This window comes from Enhydra lutris, unplaced genomic scaffold (genome assembly GCF_002288905.1).
Source record: "Enhydra lutris kenyoni isolate GAN:26980312 unplaced genomic scaffold, ASM228890v2 scaffoldscaffold66, whole genome shotgun sequence".
Classification (NCBI taxonomy): domain Eukaryota; kingdom Metazoa; phylum Chordata; class Mammalia; order Carnivora; family Mustelidae; genus Enhydra; species Enhydra lutris.
The window spans coordinates 6666360-6691483 of record NW_019154150.1 but is presented as its reverse complement, the minus strand read 5'-3'; the positions used below and the strand labels follow the sequence as shown (position 1 = coordinate 6691483).

The following is a 25124-nucleotide window of genomic DNA, read 5'->3' as shown; positions in this document are numbered from 1 at the left end:
TCTCACAAAACAAACTGAGGGTTAATGGGGGGAGGGGGGTTGGGGGGGTGGGATTATGGACATTGGGGAGGGTATGTGCTATGATGAGTGCTGTGAAGTGTGTAAACCTGGCGATTCACAGACCTGTACCCCTGGGGATAAAAATATATGTTTATAAAAAATAAAATTTAAAAAAAAGAAAATATGCTAAGAAAAGATGAAAATAGAAATCAGAATTCGTGCTCTAAGCCACCCTGATTGGCCTGTCAGCTTGTAATTTTAGTAGCACTTTTTCAAAGAGCATCATTGCTATTCATGTTCTTCAACACAAGAGATTCTGAATGAAAAAATGGTGTGGTTGCATTTCAGGGAAGATGGCACAGAGTGCTGTATTTAACCCAAACCATCTTGACTATGTAGCCCAGGAGATGAGTGTTTGCTTCATCTATGGAGCAAGCAGGGACAGGCAGCCATCTGAAAGCTGCCACAAATCCAAGGGGTGCCCCCCACTGAGGAGAGAGGCATCATCACTCAGTCTGAGCAGGGCATCCTGAAAGGAATGGACCAAAGTCTCCGTTGTGTGAGGCTGGCCTGAATTCCAGCTAGCACCTGAGAGACAACAGCTTCTATGTCTCTCTCCACCATCCTCAGCTGGCTAGGACTCATACTGGACATCCCAATTTTCTCCCCTCTTACCAGGACCTAATTCTGGGAAACTGGAGGATCTTCGTCAAATAGCATCAAGGGACCGGTAAATACTATCAGTCTCATGTAGCTCTGTCTGGGGGACACAACACCAACTCCTTAGGAGGAAAACCTGAGAGCAGAGGAACTGTTCTGAGAGCAGATAAAAGGGAACTTGGGGCCAAATTCACGCCCTAGCAGACTCACTGGATTTTCCTCCCTTTCAGTTAATTTCCAGCATGGCTCTGGCTAGAAACTGACTCGGGAAAACCACAACCATACTCCCGAGAGTCTGCGTACACATACCATGTATTTCTGAATGTCCCACCGGTGCTCAAGACAGGAAACACACTGCTTCTAGGTGGTGTGATTTCAAAAACTTCAGGACAACAGCTCTATGTGTTAACATAGCCAAGGGCATGCCAAAAATACCACTCATGTCCAGGCGCAACTTGAATTAGTTCCTTTCATTAACCTTCCCATCTTAGACCTCACAGGGGGCTCTGAAAACCAGCTGGCTACAGACCTAGATCCTATTCTCTTCAGGGAAACATGCATCTGCACAGCCTTCACTGCTTCTTCTCAGTTATTCCGCGGGTAGAGATGGTGGTTTGTGAATTTCTTAGACGCGAAAGCTGGGTTTCAGCAATTTCAACGGAAAGAGCAATTTCTGTCATTTTCCCTTCCAAGAAAAGAGATGTTATGAAAGTTCTTATCTGTAAAATAGTATTAATAAAGGACTCATTTGCCAATCAATCCCAGCTTCTGATAACCAGTTTCCACAGAATTTAGAACTCTTATGAAAGTTAATGCTTTTCTTTTGAGAAATTTTAAGCCTATAGACCCTCATAATTCCTTTGCAAAACCAAGATGCAGACATTCTGACACAAATGCTTGACCTTTCCTCCTTCCTTTTGCTGTTATCTAAGCTATGTGAAGAAGCGGACTTTCATGCCCACCTGCACAGTTCCCTCCCACCCTAGTCACCCCGTACACAACCAGCACTGCTCTCCCTGTTCTGTCCAATTTTATTGTTAGTTCCCAGGTCTCCGTATCAGTGCTCCTCAAACTTGAATGTGATCAGAATCACCCACAGGCTTGTACCACACACACACACACAAACACACACACACCCATCACAGAGACTGCTTGAGTTTCTAACTCAGTAGCAGGTCATAGTTCGGGCCCAAGAATCTGCATTTATAAGTTCCCAGGTGATGTTAATACTACTGGCCCAGGGACCTCTCTTGGAGAACTAGTGTCATAGATAAAAACCTACCCTCAAAAACGGGCAAAACTAATATACGGTGATGGGAATCAGAACAGAGATTGCCTTGGCTCTGCTGGGATGAGGAGGGGCAGAGGATCTTTGGAAAAGAGCTGCAGGGAACTTTCTGGGGTAAGGGAAATGTTCCGTATCTTGACTGGGTGTTGATTACACAGATGTATACCTTTGTCAAAACTCATCAAACTTAAGATCTGTGCATTTTGCTGATATAAATTATACCTCCATGAAATAATTTAAAAAACATCTCCCCTCCAGAAAATCTGCAATTTATTCAGCATGAGGTATAAATGGGTGAAAATTATTCATGATCTCTCCCAAGGGGAACTGCATTTAACAAGGATCCATGCCTTCAGGCAGTGGTTTCCAACTTGCAGACTTTCTACCTATGGTAGAACGTACAGTAAGTGTGTGGGCAAGTTCATACACAGTTAAATTATGTGTCAGTCAATAAATTTAAATCAATTACTGTCACATGGAATCTACACAATACTAGTTCCTGAGTTTCCCCTCATAAAAAATAATTTTTAAACATTCTAGAACAAAATGATATAATGTCCGGCATTTGCTTTAAAATATCTCAATGGGAGAAAATCACTGGGAAAAACAGATAAAATCAAGTTGGCAAAATACTGACTACTGAAGCTGGGTGATGGGCACATGGGGATTTGTGAAACTATTCTTGCTGCTTTTATGTTGGTTTGAAGATTTTCTTGGTAAAATGTTTTTAAATTATCCATATCGATACTTCTTACATAAGCCAGAAAACTCGAAAAACTCACAGGGAAAAGAATACCACAGGAAAAATAAAAAGTCTCCTTGAATTTCACCAATGATAACCCTTGTTAACGTCAGTTTTGTTTTCAGTTTTGCACACATACACACGCATTTACAAAATATTTTGCCACACGATGATGTAACTGCTTTGTTTTGTAGCTTGAGAATTTAACATTATATTTTTCCCCATCAACAAATATTTGTATTATTCATTGTTCTTTTTTAAAGATTTTGTTTATTTGTCAGAGAGAGAGAGGCAGGCAGGGGGAGAAGTGGGCTCCCTGCTCAGCAGAGAGCCTGATGCAGGACTTGACCCCAGAACCCTGGGATCATGACCTGAGCCAAAGGCCAACGCTCAACTGACTGAGCCATCCAGGCATCCCTGTTGTTTTTTAGAGAGGGAGAGAGGGGTGGGAGGGGATGGGCAGAGGGAGAGGGAGAGAAGGAATCTTTTTTTAAATTTTATTTTTCATTTTTATTATTCTGTTTAGTCAGCCAACATATAGTACATCATTAGTTTTTTTTCCCAGAGTCCAGAGGCTCTCATGGTTTGTCTCCCTCTCTGATTACTTTGCATTCAGTTTTCCTTCCTTTCCCCTGTGGTCCAGAGAATCTTAAGCAGGCTCTATGCCCAGCACATAACCCTGAGATCATGACCTGAGCTCTCTCTGTCTGCAGTGTCCTCTCTTCCCTTCCCTGATCATTATCCCTACGAAACCAACTCCTTCCAGCTCCACCTCAACTGCCACCACCTCAGGAATCTCCCTCATGACCCTCCTAAGCACATTCATTTCTTACCTATCTTCATACACTGTCAGCTCCTCGAGGGTGGGGATGAGTCCTCTCTCTCTCCCCTACAAGTCTGGGCACTAGACTTTGCATTACCCTGGACAAGTAAACAAACAAATGGCCAAGACCAGGTTAATGCTAATAAGCTCAGAGTCTTCCACACTCCCTTGGGAGAACCTGAACTAAATCAGTTCTATCAGCTGTACAAAACATTCGATTAATGGATTCTAGGTTCCTCAAAGCAGTGAGAGAATCTCCCCCAAAGTCAATCCTGAGGCCCAGGGCCTCCTCCAGGCCGACTTGGGAACTGGCTACTCTCACAAATTCCTGATTGCTCTCAAAGAGGTGAGCATCAGCTCTCTACTTGATGACATAAAGGAAGGGAATAATTCCTTTTTAGTTTTTAAGGAAATACAGGCAAAAGCAAAGCACACAGGGCAGGGGCATGCAGTGCTAAGCAGGTGAGGTGGGCTGGTGGGAGAGGGCAGCCAGGCCCAGGGAGGAACAGAAGCATACCCGACATGGAGCCTTGGGGGGTGCAACAGGGAGAAGGCAAGAGGACACACGAAGCCTCCAGACCCCATGCCGCTGACCCCACAGACGAGCTGCCAAGAGGAGCAAAGCCAGAGAAGCCAAGAGGAAGCAGGTTATTTCATCAGCATCCAGCTGGTTAAAAATAACTTCACTTATTAGTTTAAGTGAGATCACCACAGGGCTGGAAATACACTGTCAGTGAAACAAAAATACTGGAAGCAAATGAGAAAAGTCTACTTTCATGATGAGCTTTATTTCAAAAGAGAAACACAGGAAGGAAGCTGCCTGGATATTCCACAGGCTCTGTTTTCCTTCAGGGCTCTTCATGAGGCACATGCCTGCCATTTTTGGAGTTATCACACTTCATTCCTTCCATCTTGCCAGAGAGAAGCAGCAACACAGAGCTAAGTGCCCAGGCATCATCCGGAAAAAGTCAGCCTTAGGGGATGACACTGCCCTGGGGCGAACGCTGGGCCAGACCTCACCTGTGCTGCCGCAGAACCTCAAGGTGCTGCCTGTTCTCAGCTGAGGCCGAGGCGCTACACCTGCCCTCAGCACACAGATTGCCCTTGTTGCCTGTGCTGCCAACAAAGGCTCCACTGAGGAAAAGCAACTGCTCCCTGAGGAGGGAGGAGGGTTGATGGGCTCTTTCAAAAGGATGAAAGGCAGTTCTCCACAGGGACGGCACTCTCCCTGAGACTCTGGGGAATCCATCCTGCTTTTCTAGAATGCTCAAGAGCAAGCAGCCCTCCCACCTTAGTCTCCCTTCATCATGCAGCCCTGAGTCCCCTTCATGGCCCACTGAAGCCTCCTCATAAATCAGGCTGGTAGGACCAAGACTCCAGTCTTCCCCATATGAGCTCCTCCCCACTGACCTGGAGGTGAGGGGAGGCCAGACCAGGCTCAGGCAAACTACTCCGGGAGGCAGGGCTCTAGAGCACTCGGATGCTAATGAGCCACATGCAGGGTCATCGGTCCTCACATAGGTTGACAGCTGTCATGAATCAGCTTCCCTTGTTGGTTCCCATGATTCAGGGTGTTTTTGTTTTTCCTGTTGTTTTTTAGAAGTATGGAGACCATTTTTTGTTGGAGATTTTTCATTTTTACATAATTTCAAAGTTTCAGAAAAATTGTAAGAATAAGATTCACCAATGTATTTTCATTTTGCCCATTTGCTTTACCATTTGTCTCTCTCTCTAGATAGATGGATGATAGAGATACCTATTTATACAGAGACAAATATAGGTATGCATATATACACATGTATAAATACATAGGTATATCTATACCTGTAACTCTTTTCTGAACCATTTGAGAGTAGGTTGTAGATATGATGTCTCCTCGTCCCTAAAACCTTGGTACACATTTCCAAGAACAAAGATATTCGCTCACAGGACTGCAGTACAGTTATTAAGTTATTCTCTAATTCATAATTCATACTCAGATTTTATCAACAATAGCTATTTTTTTCTGGTCCAGGATACAATCCTCGATCACAAATTACATTTTGCATTTTATTGTCAAATGTTTTTAGTCTATTTTAATCTAGAAGAGTCAGTTTGCCTTTCTTATCCTAGATATTTTTTTAAAGTCATTTTGTAAAATGTTTCTCAATTTGAGATTGGCTCATGTTTTCTCCTGAGTAGATCCAAGTTACACATTTTTGGCAGGAATGCCACTGAACTGAAGTTGTGTTCTTCTGATTGCTTTATATCAGAAAGCACATTATATTATTTTGGCAAAAAATTCAACTCTGGAGTCGCTGTCATGGCTTTGAGCTTGGTGCCCTACAGGACGTGAAGGGATGTTGCCAACCTCTGGCTTCATGTCCTACAATTGTGGGCAAAAAGGAGCACATCCTTGCTCTGACACAACCTGTCTGAAGTCCGGTGAGGTGGAAAGTGCAGACTGTCCTGTGGCCCCCAGCACTCTAGCCAACAGCCACCAACTCCCAGCAGCAAGGCCACCTAGCCAGCAGCTGACTGTAGACTCAGGAATGAGCTCAGCCAGGATCAGCAGAAAAACACAACTGCTGATCCAAAAAAACAGTGGACTAAATAAATCGTTGTTTTAAGCTGCTACATTCTGGGGTGGTATGTTACATAGCAAAAGCTAACTGATACCCTTTGTTCACCAGGGAAGGGGAAGACTCAGAAGCCCCGCGTAGTCATTGAAATCACTGAAGAAAGAAGACCATGCTTTTTTCTTCTGGCTCTGTCCTGTCTCTCTCAGGGATCTGAAATTTTGCCTACGTTTGGGATTCAAAGGAGCATCTTAATTTCCTTATGTGGTTTTGAAAAACAAACCATGGATATTGCTTTTGCCAAGCTTTACAGAGCAAAGCCACGTCATTCAGGAGCTCTACTGGACAGATATCAGAAGACTCTCATAACACACTCTTCCAGAGCAATGAGCAAATGAAGCCTTTCTGGGGGAAGACCCTATAGGAGCAGAGAAGCTTGTTAAGTATCTAAGTATCTAGTATCTAAGTATCCAACAAGCACCAGCCAGGGTCTTGGGGTTCACCTGGCTTTCTGATTTCCCAATTCCTCTGACCCCTTCCCAGGAGATTAGGATTTGGTGCCTCTACGATGCAGCCTCAGGGAAGTTTCCTTTTGGGGAAAAAGATTTTTTCCTTGTTCATGTGCTGTCCACCATGAAGAGAGACTGGAGGGCAAGCTGCATCAGCAGCTGTAGCAAATGCTGTCAGGGGTCTGCCCACTCTTACCTAGATACCTTTACCATTTCCCTTCACAGGGGTTCCCGGTGGGTGTCTTTGTGTCCTTGTTGGAGGGTGGCGCTCAGGCTACTGGAACCCTTTGCCAGTACACAGCATAAACCACAAGTGCCTGGGACTTTACATCTGCTGTAGCAGCCCTTAACCAATGACTGACAGGTGCAGTGGTATAAATACCCCTGCTCTCTCCCCTCTGATCAGAAAAACTGGTGACCTACACTGTCTCCAGAGATCTCCTGTAGGACTGAGCCAAGGTCACCCCCACATCACCGCCAATGCAGACTTTGCAGTTTTGTGACACCCCTTGCTCAACTTCCTTTCTCTGCCTACTGCCCCACTGCCCTATTGGCTTTTCTTTGGAAGACTTCTTCATCTCAAGGTTTGCCTCTGGAGAATGCAACTTAAGATGGCGACAACCATGTGCACCCTCCAGAACCTTGACAAAGGCTCTGGCACTGACCTTCATCCTTAATACAAAGGGCACTGTACGTGGCACCAGGAGCTGGGTTGCTTTCAATTCTCACATCAATGGCTCTCATGATTTGCTGTTCATCACTCCCCTTGCTACACACGGTTGTCCTGAAACAAAGAAGACACTGTGTTAGGAGGACTAAGAATAGGAAAAACAGTTCTTTTCTGCGGTTAGTTCTGAATCAGCAGAGATTTTTTCTGAATTGAGATCTTTGACTGAAAGTGTCAGTAGGGAAGTAGTCTTCCCCAACAAATGACTCCAGTCAGGAAGACACAGGTGATACCTCAGTCAAGGCCACATTATCAGTTCAAGTTTCAGAGTAGGTTTGTTTTATTTCACAAAGTGCTGCTCTTCTTCTTAGTTCCTTTCTCTTTGAGGGGGTTTGTTTCTGTTCTTCAGATTTCTTAAAATGGATCATTACTTAGCTCATAAACCTTTAGCCTTTTCTCTGTTCTAACACAAGCATCTAGATGTTTTACATTTCCCTCTAGGTACAGCTTTAGTAGCATCTTATAAGTTTGAGTATGAAGTATCATTCAGTTCTACATACATGCTACTTATATACAAACCATAATTTATTCTTTTCCCATGATTTATTTAGGAATGTCATTGGCAAACAGCAAATAACAGAATTTTAAAAAATCTTTGTTTTCTAAATGGAGCATCTCATCTATTTTAATCTCATTTAATCACAGATCTCTTCTTGAAGTCTGCCATCTTTCTATTAGTTCTGCACATTCTTTCTTTCTCTCTTTTCTTTCCCCTATTTTGATTGTTTGAATCTTTTTTGGGCATTCTTTTTTTCATATTGGTCTGAAAGTTATATATCCTTTTACTATCCTTTTAGTGGTTATGACTTATTAATATTTAATATTACTTTTACCCCTTTCTCCAATAATACAACTTAAAAATACTTAAAATATACTATGTATTAGTATACTTAAAATACTACCTGACCTATGTGCCATTTTTTAGTGTTTAGTATTATTATTACTGCTTTATACAATTACATAATTTCATTTTACCCCCATATTTACTCTTGCCATTGATTTCTTTTTTTGCATCTCCAGCCTTCCACCTGAAATTATTTTTCTCCTGCATGAAGATTAACCTTTAGTGTTTCTTTTAGTGCAGGTCTGATATAATGGATTTTCTCACCTTTTGTCTGTCTGAAAATGTCTTTATTTAACTTTTATTCCAAGAAGATATTCTCACTGGGTATAAAACTCTGGATTGATAAAAACTTTCTTGCAGCACTTCGAAAGTAACATTCAGTTGTTTTGGGGCTTTCATTGTCCATTTATTGTTGCTCCTTGGAAGGTACTTGTTATTACTTTTAATATTTTTCCTTTGTATTTGATTCTTAGCAGTTTCACCATGATGTGCCAAGCTTGAATTTATTTGTCCTACTCAGGTTTGGTAGGGCTTCTTAAATCTGTGCCTGGATATAAGTCTCATATTGCTTTTGCTCCTTCTTTCAGAATTCCAATTACATGCATCTCTTCCTTTGACCCTTTCTTCTGTATTTTCATCCTTTTTTCCTTCTGTTCTTTATTCTGGATACTTCCTCTGAAATATCTTCTAGTTCATTAATTTCTTCTTTGGCTCTTTTTACATCAGCTGTTAGATCCATCCATTATGCTCTTAATTTGAGTTATTGTGTTTCACTTCTAGGGTTTCCATTTGGTTATTTTCATAGTTTCAGCCTTTTTCCAAAATTCTCCTTCTTGTCTTCTGAATCTTTGAACATTTGAAAAAGTTATTTGAAGTCTGCCTCTACCAATGCAAATATTTAGAGTTTCTACTTGCTGTCTTTATTCTGGTTGCCTTATCTCCTATGTGACTGGTTATTTTATATTGTGGGACAAATCCTATATTTTCTAAAATTGTTTGTGGAAATAAATTGCTAGGATAATGTTATTCCCTTCTAGAGTGGATTTTTAAAATCAGTTCTGCTAGCTATCAGAAACACTGGAACTCCAGTATCATCCAGCCACATTCATGGCTCCAGAGAATTTTAAGCTATACTGTGGCTACTATGAGGGCTTGTATGCTTCTTCCAATTTACTTGTACTCCTGGGTTATAGCCCTGTAAAGTCCCAGCCCAAACCAAAGGACTCTGCAGGCCTGCCTACACAAAACCTGAATTCAAATCTCTGTCCTAATCCTCTGAGGCTATCTAAATTGCTACTGTTTTTCAGCCATCCTTTATGGAATCTGCAAAAGCTTCTAGGAGACAATTGGTTTCCAATTCTGTGTTCACCACTCTAGGCCTCCATCTTCCTCTGGATTTATGAGTACCCTCAACATAAATTCATGGACATAAAGATCAGATCTACTATAGGTATACTATGCCATCAATTGCAAGATGCACCAGGCATTTAAATAATTGATTTTCAGTGTGGAGGGGGATGGCTGTATAGGAAATACCCACAGTGAAATGTATATACCGATGATCAGATACTTCTTGGTTCCAGAAACAATAAAATACTTTTATTTTTAGTATTAATATGTTGTATAGTAAATATATCAAACAAGTATGTTTGCTACAAAGAAATATCATCTCAGCAATGTATAGATCTACTAATAATGTCCTAACACTTTACAGCAAACCTTTCCAAAGACCCAGTCCTGATTTGTAATGCCCGGAAGATGGGTAGTCTGGCTCCAAACTGGCTCTTCAGAATTCCCAAAAACCCTGGTTATCTGATGCAATGATAATAACAGAGTTATGAAAAATATCTACACCATGGAAACATTTGACTACACCATGGAAACATGTGCATGTAGGACCTGTTTTTTCTGTTTAGGAACCTGGATGTAAAATGTCCAGCAGACAGGGCCACAGTTTCAGAGTCACTGAAAAGCTTTGGAGGTAGCCTCGCTGTCCTTTTTATTCAACTGCTGCTTCACATGTGGCACAACTGGAGTTGTACGTCAGCCTGGTTGTGTGTGTTTTCTATGGCCATCTGCCAACCCATCTTCAAGGTTATTATCAGCCAAAGTAGTTGTTGGAGTCCATTTAGCTCTTTCACATTCCTGTGGCATGAAGGAGACAGTGGAATGGCTCCTGCCTTTTCTGAGTATAACTAAAGAAGCAGTTAGCAGAACAAATGGGCAGTTTTCTCCTAGCTGGCCACAAGAATTATTTCTCCACAAGGATTCCTTGGGTCAGGAATTCAGACAGGGCACGATGCGAATGGCTTGTCTCTGCTCTCTAGTGTCTGGTCTCAGGCCTGAGCTGGGAAGACTCACAGACTGGCAGGAACTTGACAGCTGGGGGCGGGAATCATGCCAAGGCACCCTCATTCACATTTCTGGCAGTTAATGCTGGCTATGAGCTGGACACCACTGGGGGCTGTCTGTGGGTACACCTATGTGAGGCATCTTCCTGTAGCCTGGGCTTCCTCACAGCGTGGCCCACTCAGGATAGGCAGACGTCTTACATGACGTCTCAAAAGTGACCGTCCCAGAAATCTGGGCAGAGATTTTTTCCAACCTAACCTCAGAAGTCACATGGTCTCGCTCCTGCTGTATTTTGTCAGTCAAGGTGATACTCTGCTGTCCCTGTTTCAAAGGGAGAGGACACACACCCCGCTTTTCAATGGGAGTAAGGGGAAAGAATTTGTGGCCATACCACCCTCCTATTCATATGTTTGTAGACGAATAGCCACAGAGAAAAAGAGATAATTATACCAGTTAAGAGTCAGTACCTTTGAGGTGCGGAAAAAGAGAAAAGAGAAAAAAAAACTTGGTACTTGACACATACCTGTATTACTTGAAATTCTTTACAAGCATGTATTATTTTTAACTTAAAAAGGAAATTCAAAATAACAAAGGGGGGAAAACTGTGACAGAACTCCTCAAAAATATTTTTATTTGAGAACTCAAAACAAGAATGTGCTGGAAGCTACTGCCCGTTGCACTTTGCCTATCCTGGCACCTCAATAAAATAATGACTGAGCTCCCATATCAGCCTTGGTGGAGTAGCGGGGGTGAATGGGAAGGAGAACAGGAAGGACGCCTCCCCGTCCACACCTGACTTACCCCAGGGTGCCATCTGCCAGCCAGCCGGTGGTGCACACAGCAAAGGCACAGTCCTGGACCACCGTCCGCAGCTCTTCCGCAGACACCAGGTGAGCGCCCCTGCTCTTGCAGGAAAGCTGAGCCACCTCCAGTTCGAGGCCCTGAGAGCCATTCTGAGACTCCAGCACAAAAAGCTTCCCTGTGTGGGGACAAGAACAAACACAGGCTTTCTCCAGGATTCACGGGAGTTTAACCTCAGGCAACTCACTCTCTGGCAGACACCTGTCAGAACTAGAGTTTTCCATTTGCCTGAACACCTGAGGGCAGCAGCTATCCTTTGCACTCATCCTGGGGACTAGGTGATAACAATTACGTTGGTGGGGTTTTTGTTTTTGTTTTTAGTAGGCTCCATGGCCAACATGGGGCTTGAACTCAGTACCCTGAGATCAAAAGTTGCAGGTTCTACAGACTGAACCAGCCAGGCGCACCTTACTTTGGTGTTTCAATCTGTTTTTTGCTCCTGTGTTCTTTAAAAAAAAAAAAAAAAAGTTAACTCTGCTCTGTTCTGGCATGTTTACCTGGATAAACCCCTCAAATCTTCCTTTCTACAAGCTATTTTACAAATACCACGTGGTAAGGCTCAGTGTCCTCCGTTCGCCTGAGTTGGGTCAGTTGGTGTCCGGAGCACTGATTTAAATCTCAGCTCTCCCTTCTTCTGCCTGCCTCAGCCCAAGGGTGACCCCACACACAGCTCTCCCCATTCCCTGCTGTCTTATTGTCTCAGGACACTACCAGGCCCTTCTCACAACGAGTTTCCCTGTGTTTGCTGCCATTTCTCTTGAACTAGACAAGGTAGCAGATGCTATGCCTGGTGCACCTTGGCTCCCTGCAGCACGTGGGCATATAGTGGGCCTCAAAAGACGTGTGGCAGATGAGCTCAATGGGAACATTAATTCAGGCAGAGGTGGAAGCTGAGGCTGAAAGCAAAAGAGAGCTTTAGGCAAGAAAACCATGGAGGAGGATGGGAGCAATGCAGTCCCTAGGAGCTTCCTGTAGAGGTGAAGCAATGCCTTAGATAACCTGATCAAGTTTAATGTGGGGACATGGGCACCTGGGTGGCTCAGTGGGTTAAAGCCTCTGCCTTTGGCTCAGGTCATGACCCTGGAGTCCTGGGATTGAGCCCCGCCTCGGACTCTTTCCTCGGCAGGGAGCCTGCTTCCCCCTCTCTCTCTGCCTGTTTCTGCCTACTTGTGATCTCTGTCTGTCAAATAAATAAATAAAAATCTTAAAAAAAAAAAAAAAAGGCAGGGGATAAAAACACCCAGTTAGAATGAGACACTTCTATTAGCAAAATTCTCATAATATACTGATTTTATTAGAATGAGAGGGAAATTGGAAGGGGAGGTGAACCATGAGAGACTATGGACTCTGAAGAACAACCTGAGGGTTTTGAAGGGGTGGGGGCGGTGGGAGGTTGGGGGAACCAGGTGGTGGGTATTGGAGAGGGCATGTATTGCATGGAGCACTGGGTGTGGTGCAAAAACAATGAATACTGTTACACTGAAAATAAATTACAAAAAAAAAGAATGAGACACTTTAACTGTTATCAACTGCAAAGTAACTATAACAAATATAACAATCCCTTAGCTTTGGAACCAAAGTTATGAGAAAAATGCAAAAATGTTTCACAATAAACATATCTGTAGGTGACTGGTCCTCCCTCAGACTTGGTACCAGTGTGCAGTACACAACCTGAACAACCATACTTGATGACCCTGCCTGGAGAAGCATGTGCCCCAAGACACTTTTTTTTTTTAAAGATTTTATTTATTTATTTGACAGACAGAGATCACAAGCAGGCAGAGAAGCAGGCAGAGAGAGAGGAGGAAGCAGGCTCCCTGCTGAGCAGAGAGCCCGATGTGGGGCTTGATCCCTGGACCCTGGGATCATGACCTGAGCCAAAGGCAGAGGCCTTAACCCACTGAGCCACCCAGGTGCCCCCCAAGACACTTTTGTATTAATGGCATTTGCTTCTGGAAAAAAATTTTTGAAATTTAACTGAGGTGATGATGACCAAGCCCCTGAGCAAGGGGGCTAAAAGAGAAAACCCAGGACTCACAGGGTAGGGAATGTGATAGACCTCCTCCCCACTGCATACCATCTCATGCACACATTGATACGCAAAGCTTGGACCCTGAAGGGTTAAACTCTCAGGATAAGAGTGAACAAGGATAAACAACGTTCCCTCCCCTCATTCTCAGGGGACTGTTGGAAGAATTGTCTTGGTGCTAGGAACCCAAGTGCTAATCCTCATTGGGAACTGCAGTCCTAACAAAAACTGGTCTCTAAAATACTTTAAGCTGTTATTTAGCTTAAAGTGACATGATATTGACATTTATCTAGACACCTGGTAGGAGCAAACATAAATCTTGTCTAGAGAAAAAAATATTTTCATCTTATGTTTCAGGAAATCCCATGCAAATATTTTTTCAAAGACAATGACAAAGATAGTAAAATACAACTAAGTGTGTAGGAGACAAGGCACCACTAGTAAGAAGCAACATATATAACATTCAGCAGACACTGACCCAAAGAGAAATCTGATACTGGTATTGATAGGCATATATTATAAAACAGTGATGATTACTATACTTAAAGGAATAAAAGACAAGTCTGAAAATACCTGCAAAGAATAGAAACCTGTAAAAAGTGGCTTGGCTGATCCAAAAAAGGATCAGATAGGACTTCTAGAAATTAAAGATACAGTGATAAATTAAAACTGCAATGGGTGTTTTTGGCTACATATCAGACACAATTGAACAAAGAACTTATCCTTGAAACAGAAATCAGAAGAAATCATCCAAAATGTAGTAAAGAGTTTAAAAAGATAGAAAATAATAAGATAATAAAGAGACATGGAAGAGAGAATAAGATTCCAGAAAGAAACCTTCACATTTACAGGCAACTGATTTTCAACAAGGGTGTCAAGACTATCCGATGGGAAAAGAAGAGTCTTCTCAAGAAATGGGGCTGGGACAACTGTATGGACACATGCAAAAGTGTGACATCGGACTCCTGCCTCACTCCCCACACGATAGCTAACTCAAAGAGAATCAAAGACCTAAATGGAAGAGCTAAAACTGTAACACCTACAAGAAAACATAGGAAATCTTTGTCATCTTGGATTATGCAGTGATTTCTTAGATAGAACAGTAAAAGCCCAAACAATCAAAGAGAAAATACATAAATTGAACTTCATCAAAATTTAAAACTATTTGCTTCAGAGGACAAAATCTATAACGCAAAGTGAAAAGACAACCCACAGAATGAAAGAAAATTTCTGCAAATATACATCAAATAAGAAACTTGAATATAGAGGGGGTGAAGAACTCCAACAACTCAACAACAGTTAAAGAAACCAAACAACCTCACTGAAAATGGGCAAAGGACTTGAAAAGATGTTTCTCCAAAGACGTTTCACAAACTTGAAAATCAATGCTCAACAGCACTAACCATTAGGGAAATGCAAATCAAAGCTACAATTAAATACCATTTCATACCCATTAGGATGGCTATTAATAAAAAAAGAAACAACAGAAAATAACAAGTATTGGCGGAAATGTAGAGAAAAATTGGAACTATAATGCACTGCTGGTGGGATTATAAAATAGTGCAGCTGCTGTGGAAAATAGTATGGTGATTCCTCAAAAAACTAAACGTGGAATTACCATGTGATCCAGCAATTCTACTTCTGGGTATATGCCCAAAGAAATAAAAGCAGGCACTTGAATGATATTCATACAAATTCACAGCAGTAGTATTCAATGACTATGGGCAGAAGCAACAAAAGTGTCCATCAACAGATGAATGGATAAACAAAATGTGGTGTGTATATATCTGTGTATATATATATATATATGTATATGTATATATATGTGTATATATATATGTAAACAAACATACACACACAATAGAATATTAATCAGCCTTAAAAAGAAGAAACATTTGATACAACATGGATAAATCTTGAAGACATTATATTAAGTGAAATAAATCAGTCAAATTACAGAGACAGAAAATAGAATGGGAGTTACCAGGGCTGGGGTGGGGAGGAAAGAGAACTAATGCTTAATGGGGACAGAGTTGCAGCTGGCAAAGATGAAAAAGTTCTGGAGATGAGTGGTGGTGATGCTTGTACAACAATGTGAATATACTTAATGCCCCAGAACTATATATTTAAGAAGGGGTAAAATGGTATTTAAAAAATGGGCAGGGGCGCCTGGGTGGCTCAGTGGGTTAAAGCCTCTGCCTTTGGCTCAGGTCATGGTCCCAGGGTCTTGGGATCGAGCCCCGCATCAGGCTCTCTGCTCAGCAGGGAACGTGCTTCCCTCCCTCTCTCTCTGCCTTCCTCTCTGCCTACTTGTCATCTCTGTCTGTCAAATAAATAAATAAAATCTTAAAAAAATAAAAATAAATTAAAAATGGGCAAAGGATCTGAACAGACACCTTTTTAAAAAAGATTTTGTTCATTTATTTGAGAAAGACAAAGAGCACGAGCAGCAGGGGACAAAGGGAGAGGGAAAGGGAGAAGCAGTTTCCCTGCCGAGCAGGGAGACCCACACATGGCTCCATCCCAGGACCCGGGGATCATGACCTGAGCCAAAGGCAAACACCCAAGTGACTGAGCCACCCAGGCGCCCCTGAACAGACATCTTTAAAGAAATGGCCAATCAGCACATGAAAAGATGTTCAACATTATTAGCCAACAGAAAAACATAAATCAAAACCCCGAGATATTACTTCATGCCCACAAGGATGGCTATCATCAAAAAGACATATTTTGACAAAAATGATGGTGAGGATGTAGAAAAAGTGGAACCTTCAAACACTGCTGGTGGAAATGTAAAAGAATGTAGCTGCTTTGGAAAACAGTCTAGAAATTTCTTAGTTAATAGCAATTTCTCATAGAGTTATCATATGACCCAGTAATCACACTCTCAGGTGAATACCCAAGAGAACTAAAAACATACGTTTATATAAAAACTTCTATATGAATGTTCATAGCAGAATTATGTGTAATAAATAATAAATTGAGTTCATAATTGTAAAATTGTGTTTATAACAGCCAAAAAGTAGAATCCACTCAATGACCATCAACTGATGAATGGATCAATAAAGTACGGTATGAATATCCAAACAATGGAATGTTATTTGGCAGTGAAATGAAATGAAGCGCTGATACATGCTGCAAATGGATAAAAACATTATGCTAAGTGAAAGAAGCCAGTCACAAAAGACCAGATATTGTGTGATTCCATTTACATGAAATGTCCAAAACAGGCAAATTCAGAGACAGAAAGTAGTTGCCGAGGACTTGGGGAGTTGAGGAGAAACAAGGAGTAAATGTTAATGGATATAAGGTTTATTTTGGGGCAAAAAAAACTGTTCTAAAATTGTGTGTAGTGATTCATAACTCTGTGAGTATATACTAAAGACCAGTGAATCACACACTTATAAATGGGTGAATTGTACGGCATATGAATCATATTTCAATAAAGCTGTTATTAAAAAAGGCATCGCTAGAGAAGAACAGGTTCTGTTATGATGATAGTTATTTCATGAGTAATATAAAATAATTTTAAACACTTAAATAACAACTCTAGACTGAAAGAAGGCAATATTAACAAAACTATAGGGAGAACTGGAAAAATCCACAGTTAAAATTAATAATTTTAAACACTATCCTCCTCAGTAATTGATAAAACAGGAAAACTTGGGAATAATATAGAAGATTTAAGCAACAAAATTAACACACTTGATGTAAGGACCAATGCACAATACTGTATACTACAAAATACACATTCATTTTAGACACACAAAGGACATTTGTAAAACGTTCAAATACTGAGCTACAAGATAAATCAAAAAACTTTTAAACACTCAAATCATACAAAGCATATTTTAAAATCACAATACAAATAACCTAAAATCACTTGTTTCATTTGTCAAACACTTATACAGTGTTTACTATGGGCCAGGTGTTATTCAAATTACTTGACAAATACTCATTAAATTAATCTTTATAATAACTCTGTGATGTAGGTGTTATTATTCCTATTTTTTAAAAAAAGATTTTATTTATTTCTCAGAAAGAGAGAGAGAATGTGCATAAGCAGGGGTAGCCATACAGGGAAAGGGAGAATTAGGCTCTCTGCTGAGCAGGAAGCCTGATGCAGGGCTCCATCCCAGGATCCTGGGATCATGAGCTGAGCTGAAGGCAGATGCTTAACTGACTGAGCCACCCAGGCACTCCTATTCTCCCAATTTATAGTTAAGATTTAGTATTAATGATTTGTCCAAGATCACACAGTTGGGATACAAAACCAGCGTCTACATCCTTGATCCTAAGCACCAAATTATACTGCCCCTTAATAGCAAAATAATAACTAAAATCCCCTTGTGCAAGGAAGTTACAAAATACACTTCTAAATAAACCATGGTTCAAAGAAGAAACCACAACTGAAATATTTTTATGTAGTGACAAAAACTGCTAGAGAAACTAAAGTAGTATTTGAGGGACATTTATATTCTCAAATGCTCATATGACAAAGATAGAATAGTTGATAACCAATGATCTAATTTTCTATCTTAAAAACACAAAGAACATAAAATTAAAGTTTCTAAAGAAGTAGAAGGAAGAAAATAAAAATGGAACAAAAATCAATGAAATGAAAAACAGATATACAACAGAGAAAATAAAGCAAAAATTTGCTTCTTTCTAAAGAATGATAAAATTGATAAATCCCTAGCAAAATTAATCAAGACAAAAATAGAGAAAATACAAATTAGCAATATCAAGAATGAAAGGGGACATCACTACAGATCCCATGGACACTGAAAAGAAAACAAGATTTTTATGTTATATATGCCAGTACATTTGGACGAAAATTTAGATGAAATGGACAAATTTCATAAAAAAACAAACTTAACAAAACCAACTCTAAATGAAAAAGAAAATCTGAGTATCTCTTTACCTACTTAAAGAAATTAAATTCATCATTTAGGGGCCCCTGGTGGCTCAGTTGGTTGGGTGTCTCCATTCAGCTCAGGTCATGATCCCAGAGTCCTGGAATTGAGCTCCATGTCAGGCTCCCTGCTCAGTGGGAAGACTGCTTCTCCTTCTCCCTCTCCCCTCCACCTCCACCCCTCTTGCCCTCCCTCCCTCTCTCTCTCCCACTCTCTCTCTCAAATAATATCTTAATTCTCAATAAATCTCAAATAAAATCTCAAATAAAATCTTAAAAATAATAATAAATTCATTTAAAATCTTCCCATGAGAAAAACTTAAAACACATATGACCTCACTATCAAACACTAAACAAAGCAAAACAACAGCTCACCTTGCAGCAATCTTTTTTTTAAGGTTTTTTTTTTAAGATTTTATTTATTTATTTGACAGAACACATGTAGGCAGAGAGGCAGGCAGAGGGAGAGGGAGAAACAGGCTCTCCACTGAGCAGAGAGCCCGTCCCAGGACCCTGGGATCATGACCCAAGCCAAAAGCAGCTGCTTAACTGACTGAGCCACCCAGGCGCCCCTTTGCAGCAATCTTTTCAGAGAACAGAAGAGGGAACAGCTTCCCAACCTATTTTAGAAATCATCATAATCCCAGGGGCACCTGAGTGGCTCTGTCAGTTAAGTATCCGACTTGTTTTGGCTCAGGCTATGATCTCAGGGTTGTGACATCAAGCCCTACGTTGGACTCTGCTCTCAGCATGGAGTCTGTTTGAGACTCTCTCCCTGTACCTCTCCCATGCTCACTCTCTCTAAAACAAACAAACAAACAAACAAACAAATTTTAAAAGAAAATCATCACGATCCTGATGGCAATGCCAAGAATATTTTAAGAAATGAAAATTACAGGCAAATATATCTCATGAACAGAGTCAATAACCCTAAATCTGTTTTTTCACTCCAGGCTCAGTTCTAGGTCATTTCTCCTCACTGTGAAACCTTTCCCTAGGATTCTATCCACACACGTGGTTTCAAAGACCATACTTAACACAGATGACTCACATTTTTCTCTTCAGTCCAGACGCTTTCCATCCACCCCACCCACCTTTATACCTCTACCCTTTCTCACCTGCACAACTAAAATGGCATCCTATACAGTCTCTCTATATCTAGTCTTGCCCTGGTCCCATCCATTTCTCCCTACACCACAATCAGGGTGATCTTTTCAAAATGCAAATCTTATCATTCTACTACTGGAAATCATCCAGCGGCTTCCTTCCCTTTTTTGGATTAAAACAAAACTTTTGTCTATGAGGACCCACCTCATTCTACCCCCTCCAATTTCCTTAGCATCATTTCAAACCACTGCCACTTTGGACTCTTGGCTCCAGCCATTCTGTCTCTTATCACATGGCCCATTTTCCCTGCTCACAGTTTTGTTTTGTTTGTGTCATGCTATTCTCTACCTAGATATTCATTCTTTCCCCTCAGACCCTCCTACACCAAATCCAAACTTTCTAGTATATACTCTTATAGTATCTCTATCCTTTAATTTCATTACCTATCAAATTTGCAGCTTCACATTCCATTCATGTAATGATTTGCCTACTGACTCTCTAACCCATTGGATTTTAAGCTACCTGATAGCAAGGACCTATTTCTCCTCACCATTCTATCCCCAACAATGAAGGTTGTACCTAGCTTACAGTAGATGCTCAATAAATTATATGTTGAAGTAATGAATCTTTTCCTGTAATGCATTTAATATGCATTCAATTAATGTGAAAAATTTTCAGTTTCAAAAGTATTTTAAAAGTACAGTAGAAAAAAAGGAAAAAATACAGAAATCTTTTATATATCAGGTGCATATCTTACTAGCCAAATGTAAACTAAATGTTCTTCATTTGAATTTATCTCAGTGACTTATTTTTAATAGGTCAATAGAGTTTTTAAAAACTCCAAGTCTCTCTTCAAATGTCTATAACACATCACAGTTTAGCCGAACCTTTCTTCTTCTTCCTTCCATCACTGTAGAACACAAATAACTAAATGTGGAAAGTGGTAGTAGTTAAACTTATATTTGGTAAAGAAAAGAATCCTTTCATAATATAGGTTCTAATTCTTGAATGGCTCTATTATAAAAGTTGGAACTCAGCAAATGGACTTTCTTGAAAGCAAGTGTACCCATAACTGGGGTAGGGGGAGAAGGAAAGAAAGGAGAAGGGAGAAATGGAAGCGTTTCTGGCAAGGAGTAACAAGAAAACAAGCTCTCGTGCTGCTGTTACTCTCTCCTTCTCCAGTGATATTTCTGCCTCCATTTTTCTATGACCCACCTCAAGCCAGAGAGGTGCAAAATACTGATCCGTATTCATTTGGCATTCTATTTAAGCAGTAACAATAGGGTGAAACTCTAAAGCTACTTTGACTGCAGAGATAATTCTTTAAAAGGAATTAAGTTGGTACAATAGTATACATTGTTAAAAAGTTAATACTAGCTCCAATTTATTCTACTTACATTCTTTAAAATCAGCTTAATTTTCATGACTCTGTGTCAGGCAAAAAAAAAATACTACAGTAAAAAATGAATATCGGATTGACTACTAATAGGTATGGGATTTCGTCTGAGGGAATAGACATTTTCAGGAGTTAAATTGCGGTGATGGCTGAACAACATAATGAATATATGAGAAACCACTGAATTGTAAATTTTTAAATGGCAACTTTTATGTGAATTACATCTCAATTTTAAAAAATGAAGTTATTATGAGGAGCCTTCAAAGTTAAAACTGTTTCTTCTCTAGTAATCTAAGGTTATGAAGAAATAAGACATTCATCCTTAATTAAGAATAAAGAGTTTTTCAAGCTGGCACTAAGGACAAAAGTACCAAAAATTCTAAGATAATATCTGGAAGTTTCTTCTTACTTTCCCCCTTTCCCTAACCACCATGCTTCTTTTTGTGGAGCCTTCTCATTTCACCTGATATTGCTTACTAAAAATCAATGACGTTTAAAAATACACAAAGCTGGGGGCGCCTGGGTGGCTCAGTCATTGAGTGCTCTGCTCAGGTCCTGATCCCAGGGTCCTGGGATAGAGCCCCCCACCCATCAGGCTCCCTGCTCAGGGGGGAGCCTGCTTCTCCCTCTCCCACTCCCCCTGCTTGTATTCCCTCTCTAACTGTGTCTCTGTCAAATAAATAAATAAAATCTTTTTAAAAAAAGACACAAAGCATCCCAAATCAGGCGAGGGTTTTTCTCCTTCATCAATGTAATTTGTCTCAAGCTTGGATTTTCTAGAAACTGCTCATGGATGTGAGAACAGCTGGCTTCTTTTCTCTCAGATTCTCCTCCACCAAGTCAACAGGGTTTTGTTCCAAAATCAAAATACAGCTGAATTAACTTTTCAAAACTTAGCTGATATAGGCTCTGATCCTGCCAATTTAATGGAAGTACTGAAAGCTTAACTGAGGTTCAAGAAGCAAAAAACAAACAAAAAAAGCAGGTCGATTTTTTTAACCTGCAATAATCTGTTCCTTATCTACTTCTCCAGCTTTGTGTCAAACGACATCCTCACCTTGCAGTCTCGGCCCCAGCAACTTCATTTATTCCATTTCCCCTGCCATTCACAGGGCCTTTGCACATGCTATTTCCTCCCCCACAAGACATTCTCTTCTCCCCTTTATCTAGTTGATTCCCACTCATCTTTAAAATATTCTTGGACCTAGCCAAACTACCGAGGGAAGAATCTTCTCCGCCCTGGCACCAGGAGGACATTCAATACACGTGGAAAGTTCTATCTCTGCCGAAGAGGTTCCAGGGCACCCTAGACGTGATTTCATTGTGATAGACCTCTCATGAAGATTTTCGGAAAGCTAACGGCGGACTGCCGGACCATCGCACAGGCTTTCTCCAATGCCTGGAGGAAGAGTTCACAGGCCGGGGTTGGGGTGGGGGGCGCTGGGGCGAGCGGACACTCGGTGGGTCAGGCGAGGGATGCAGGGTCGCCCGGGCGCCGCTCGCGTCGTTCCCCGCCAGGCTTGCGGGGGAGAGCACCCCAGCGACCCTCGGATTCCCCACCCGGACCCCACGCGCCACCCCGCGCACACTCACCATCCGCCCGCACCGAAAGGCGCGGCAGACCGAGCAGGAGCAGCGCCGCGGCCCAGAGCTGGGTGCGGGGGCCGCGTCCCTCGGCAGCCATGGTCGGGGCGTCCACGCGCGGCTGGCTCGAGCGCGGGCTCCCGCGGCGGGAGCGGCTGCGCGGCCACTGCCCCTCGTGCTCCACTCGGCTGTGCGCACTGCGCTCTGCTCCGCGGGCTTCGCGCCCCGCTCGCCGGAGGGAGGAGCGCGCACAGCTCAGGGAGGCCGGGCGCCCGGAGCTGCCGCGCTGGGGCCCCTAACTCCCGGGGGTCTCGTCCGAGGCGCCGGGGAGGCGGCTGGACCCGGCTGCGCCTTCGTGCCGGGCACCTGGAGGCCTCGGTACCAAAAGAGGCTGCGCCGGACGCCGAGCTCCCGGGGCGTCGCCGGGGCGGAGGGTGAGAGCGCGGGGAGGCGGGGAGAGCACAGAGCCAGCTGCAGGGAACCCCCGCCTGCCCGGGGGACCCTCGGCGAAAGGGTGACGCAGTCTAAGAGGCCGGGCTCTCCGGGAGGACCGTTCAAAACCGAATGTCTAATTCTGTCCTCTGCCTCTTGACTTTGCAGTTGGCGTCCTCCCACAGAGCAGGAGCATGTGTGTGAAAAAAGAAGACTCTAACTTGCCAGCCTCACTCTGAGGAGTGAAACGCACGCAACAGCGAGACTCCTCCTAAAAGCGTGGCTTGAAAGTCCCTCAGAGAGGAGCATCTTCCAGACGCTTCCTTCACGGACCTTTCAAGGTATGCCCTAACGTTTCTCAGCACCCACAGCGCCGGCGCGGTTGTCACCGTTTTCACACCTTCCAAATCAAGGCTTCCTTGACCTTGACCCAGGGCCCAAATTCCGGATTCTGTTGGTCAGGGCTGGGAACACACATTCTAAAGTGTCCCACCGAATTCTGCTGCAGGAGCCCCTGCTCTGGATTGGTTCCTTTTCCCGGCTCACCCCCTGTCCTGTTCATAGCATTAGCATCATTCAGCGAGAGGAGGAGGATTTGCATTCTTCGTGCGTGGAGTAATAAAGATCAGTATTGTAACTGGGGCATCCGTGACACTGTACAGTTTACAAATCCCTTCCACCTTAACGTACTGGTCAGCAGATACGTGTAGTGAGTGCCCAGAGTGTGCCTGACCCTGTGGGGGGCTCCGATCTGTCCAAAAAAATGTTCAAACTTAAATGACAGGTACTTAAGGAAGATGAACAAGTGATTGGTGCTAAAAGGAACAGACGTTTGTCCCCAAGACAATGAACTAGGACACAGACATTGAAAAGCTACCTACTTTCTTTTCTAAGGTAAAAACTAGAATTTGAACGCACATTTGGTTTACTACGGGTGTCATTTTTCAACTCATATATTTTTGAAGTGTACCAAAAAGATAATCTCCTCTCCTTGTTCCGAATGTCAACGACAAGGCTATTATTAGTGATTAATTCCTTTGTGAAATAAAACTTTTCTTTTAGGGGCTCCTGGGTGACTCAATCCATTAATAAAGTGTCAGACTTCTCAGTTCAGTTCAGGTCATGATCTCAGCGGTTGTGAGATTGAGCCCTTGGGCTCTGTGCTGAGCATGGAGCCACCTTAAGATTCTCTCTCTCTCTCTCTGCCCCTGCCCTACCCTCTCCCTGAAAACACACATACACACACACACTCACACACAAACACAAAACTGTGCTTTTGAAATAAAAATGTTCTGGGACATTAAATGCGGTGAGACCTGACCATCATTCACATGTAAGTGTAAATCAATTTACTTAGCTACTTCTCTTCTAACAGCTAGCTGGTAACCTAAGGAGTGAGACTTCACATGTCTGAGTGGGAGGGGACCTTTTAAAGCCTGATTATTGCTGAGAATGGAGGGGAGGGAGGCACCTGCTGGAGCTACTAACTGACTCTCTCAGGATCTGTGCCACTAATGTCAATTAGAATAGTCAATTGACTATTACTATCTAATCCTAATGACATTTTAAAGTTTGTCTTTTTTCAGATCTGTCTTGGCTTGTCCTAATTTGGGGAGATGGTATGCTCTAAAGGTTTGGTACAGCCGATTTAGAAAACTCTTTGGTACTTTCCTATACAGTTAAATATACATCTCTCCTGTGACAAAGAATTCCACCTCTAGATATATATCCAGAAGAAATAAAACTTATATCCACAGAAAGATATGTATACAAATTTCACAGCAGCTTTAGTCACAATAATTAAAATTGGAAGCAATCCAAACATCACCAACAGATGAACAGAAAAACAAACCGTATCATATTCACACAATGGACTGTTATTTAGTAATCAAAAGAATGAAATACTCGATGAAATCAAAAGAATGAAACACTCGATAATGTGGTTCCTGAGTGAATTATACTTTATGATTCCATTCATAAGAAGCTCAAGAGGGGCAAAACTAATCTGTGGTGAAAATAAATACTATGGTTGCCTTTGACAAGGCAGGAACACAAAGGAACTTCTGACCTAATGGAAACAGTCTATATCTTGATGAGGATGGTGGTCACATGAGTGTATACATTTGTTAAACCTCACTAAACTGTACACTTAAAATCTGTGTGTTCTCTTGAATGTTGTTTATACCTCAATAGCAAATACTTTAAAATTCGCCCCTATGAATAAGTAGGTTTAATAGAAGAAAGCTTAACAAAAGGACCACATACAGAGATGTGGGCAGGGTTGAGAAAACCAATAA

At 41.9% G+C, this 25124-nt stretch overlaps 1 protein-coding gene across 1 annotated transcript in view; it reads right to left on the bottom strand.

Moving 5' to 3' along the window:
• LOC111158986 (sushi domain containing 5) overlaps positions 1 to 22495 on the bottom strand; it is a 52866-nt gene extending 30371 nt beyond the window's left edge. Inside the window, exons 1-3 of the mRNA XM_022521333.1 lie at positions 22405 to 22495; positions 11305 to 11482; positions 7246 to 7364 (exon numbers count right to left, since the gene is read on the bottom strand). Of these exons, the coding sequence (XP_022377041.1) occupies positions 7246 to 7364; positions 11305 to 11482; positions 22405 to 22495 (388 nt within the window). The remainder of the gene's footprint in view (positions 1 to 7245; positions 7365 to 11304; positions 11483 to 22404) is intronic.
• Positions 22496 to 25124: the final 2629 nt, after the last annotated feature.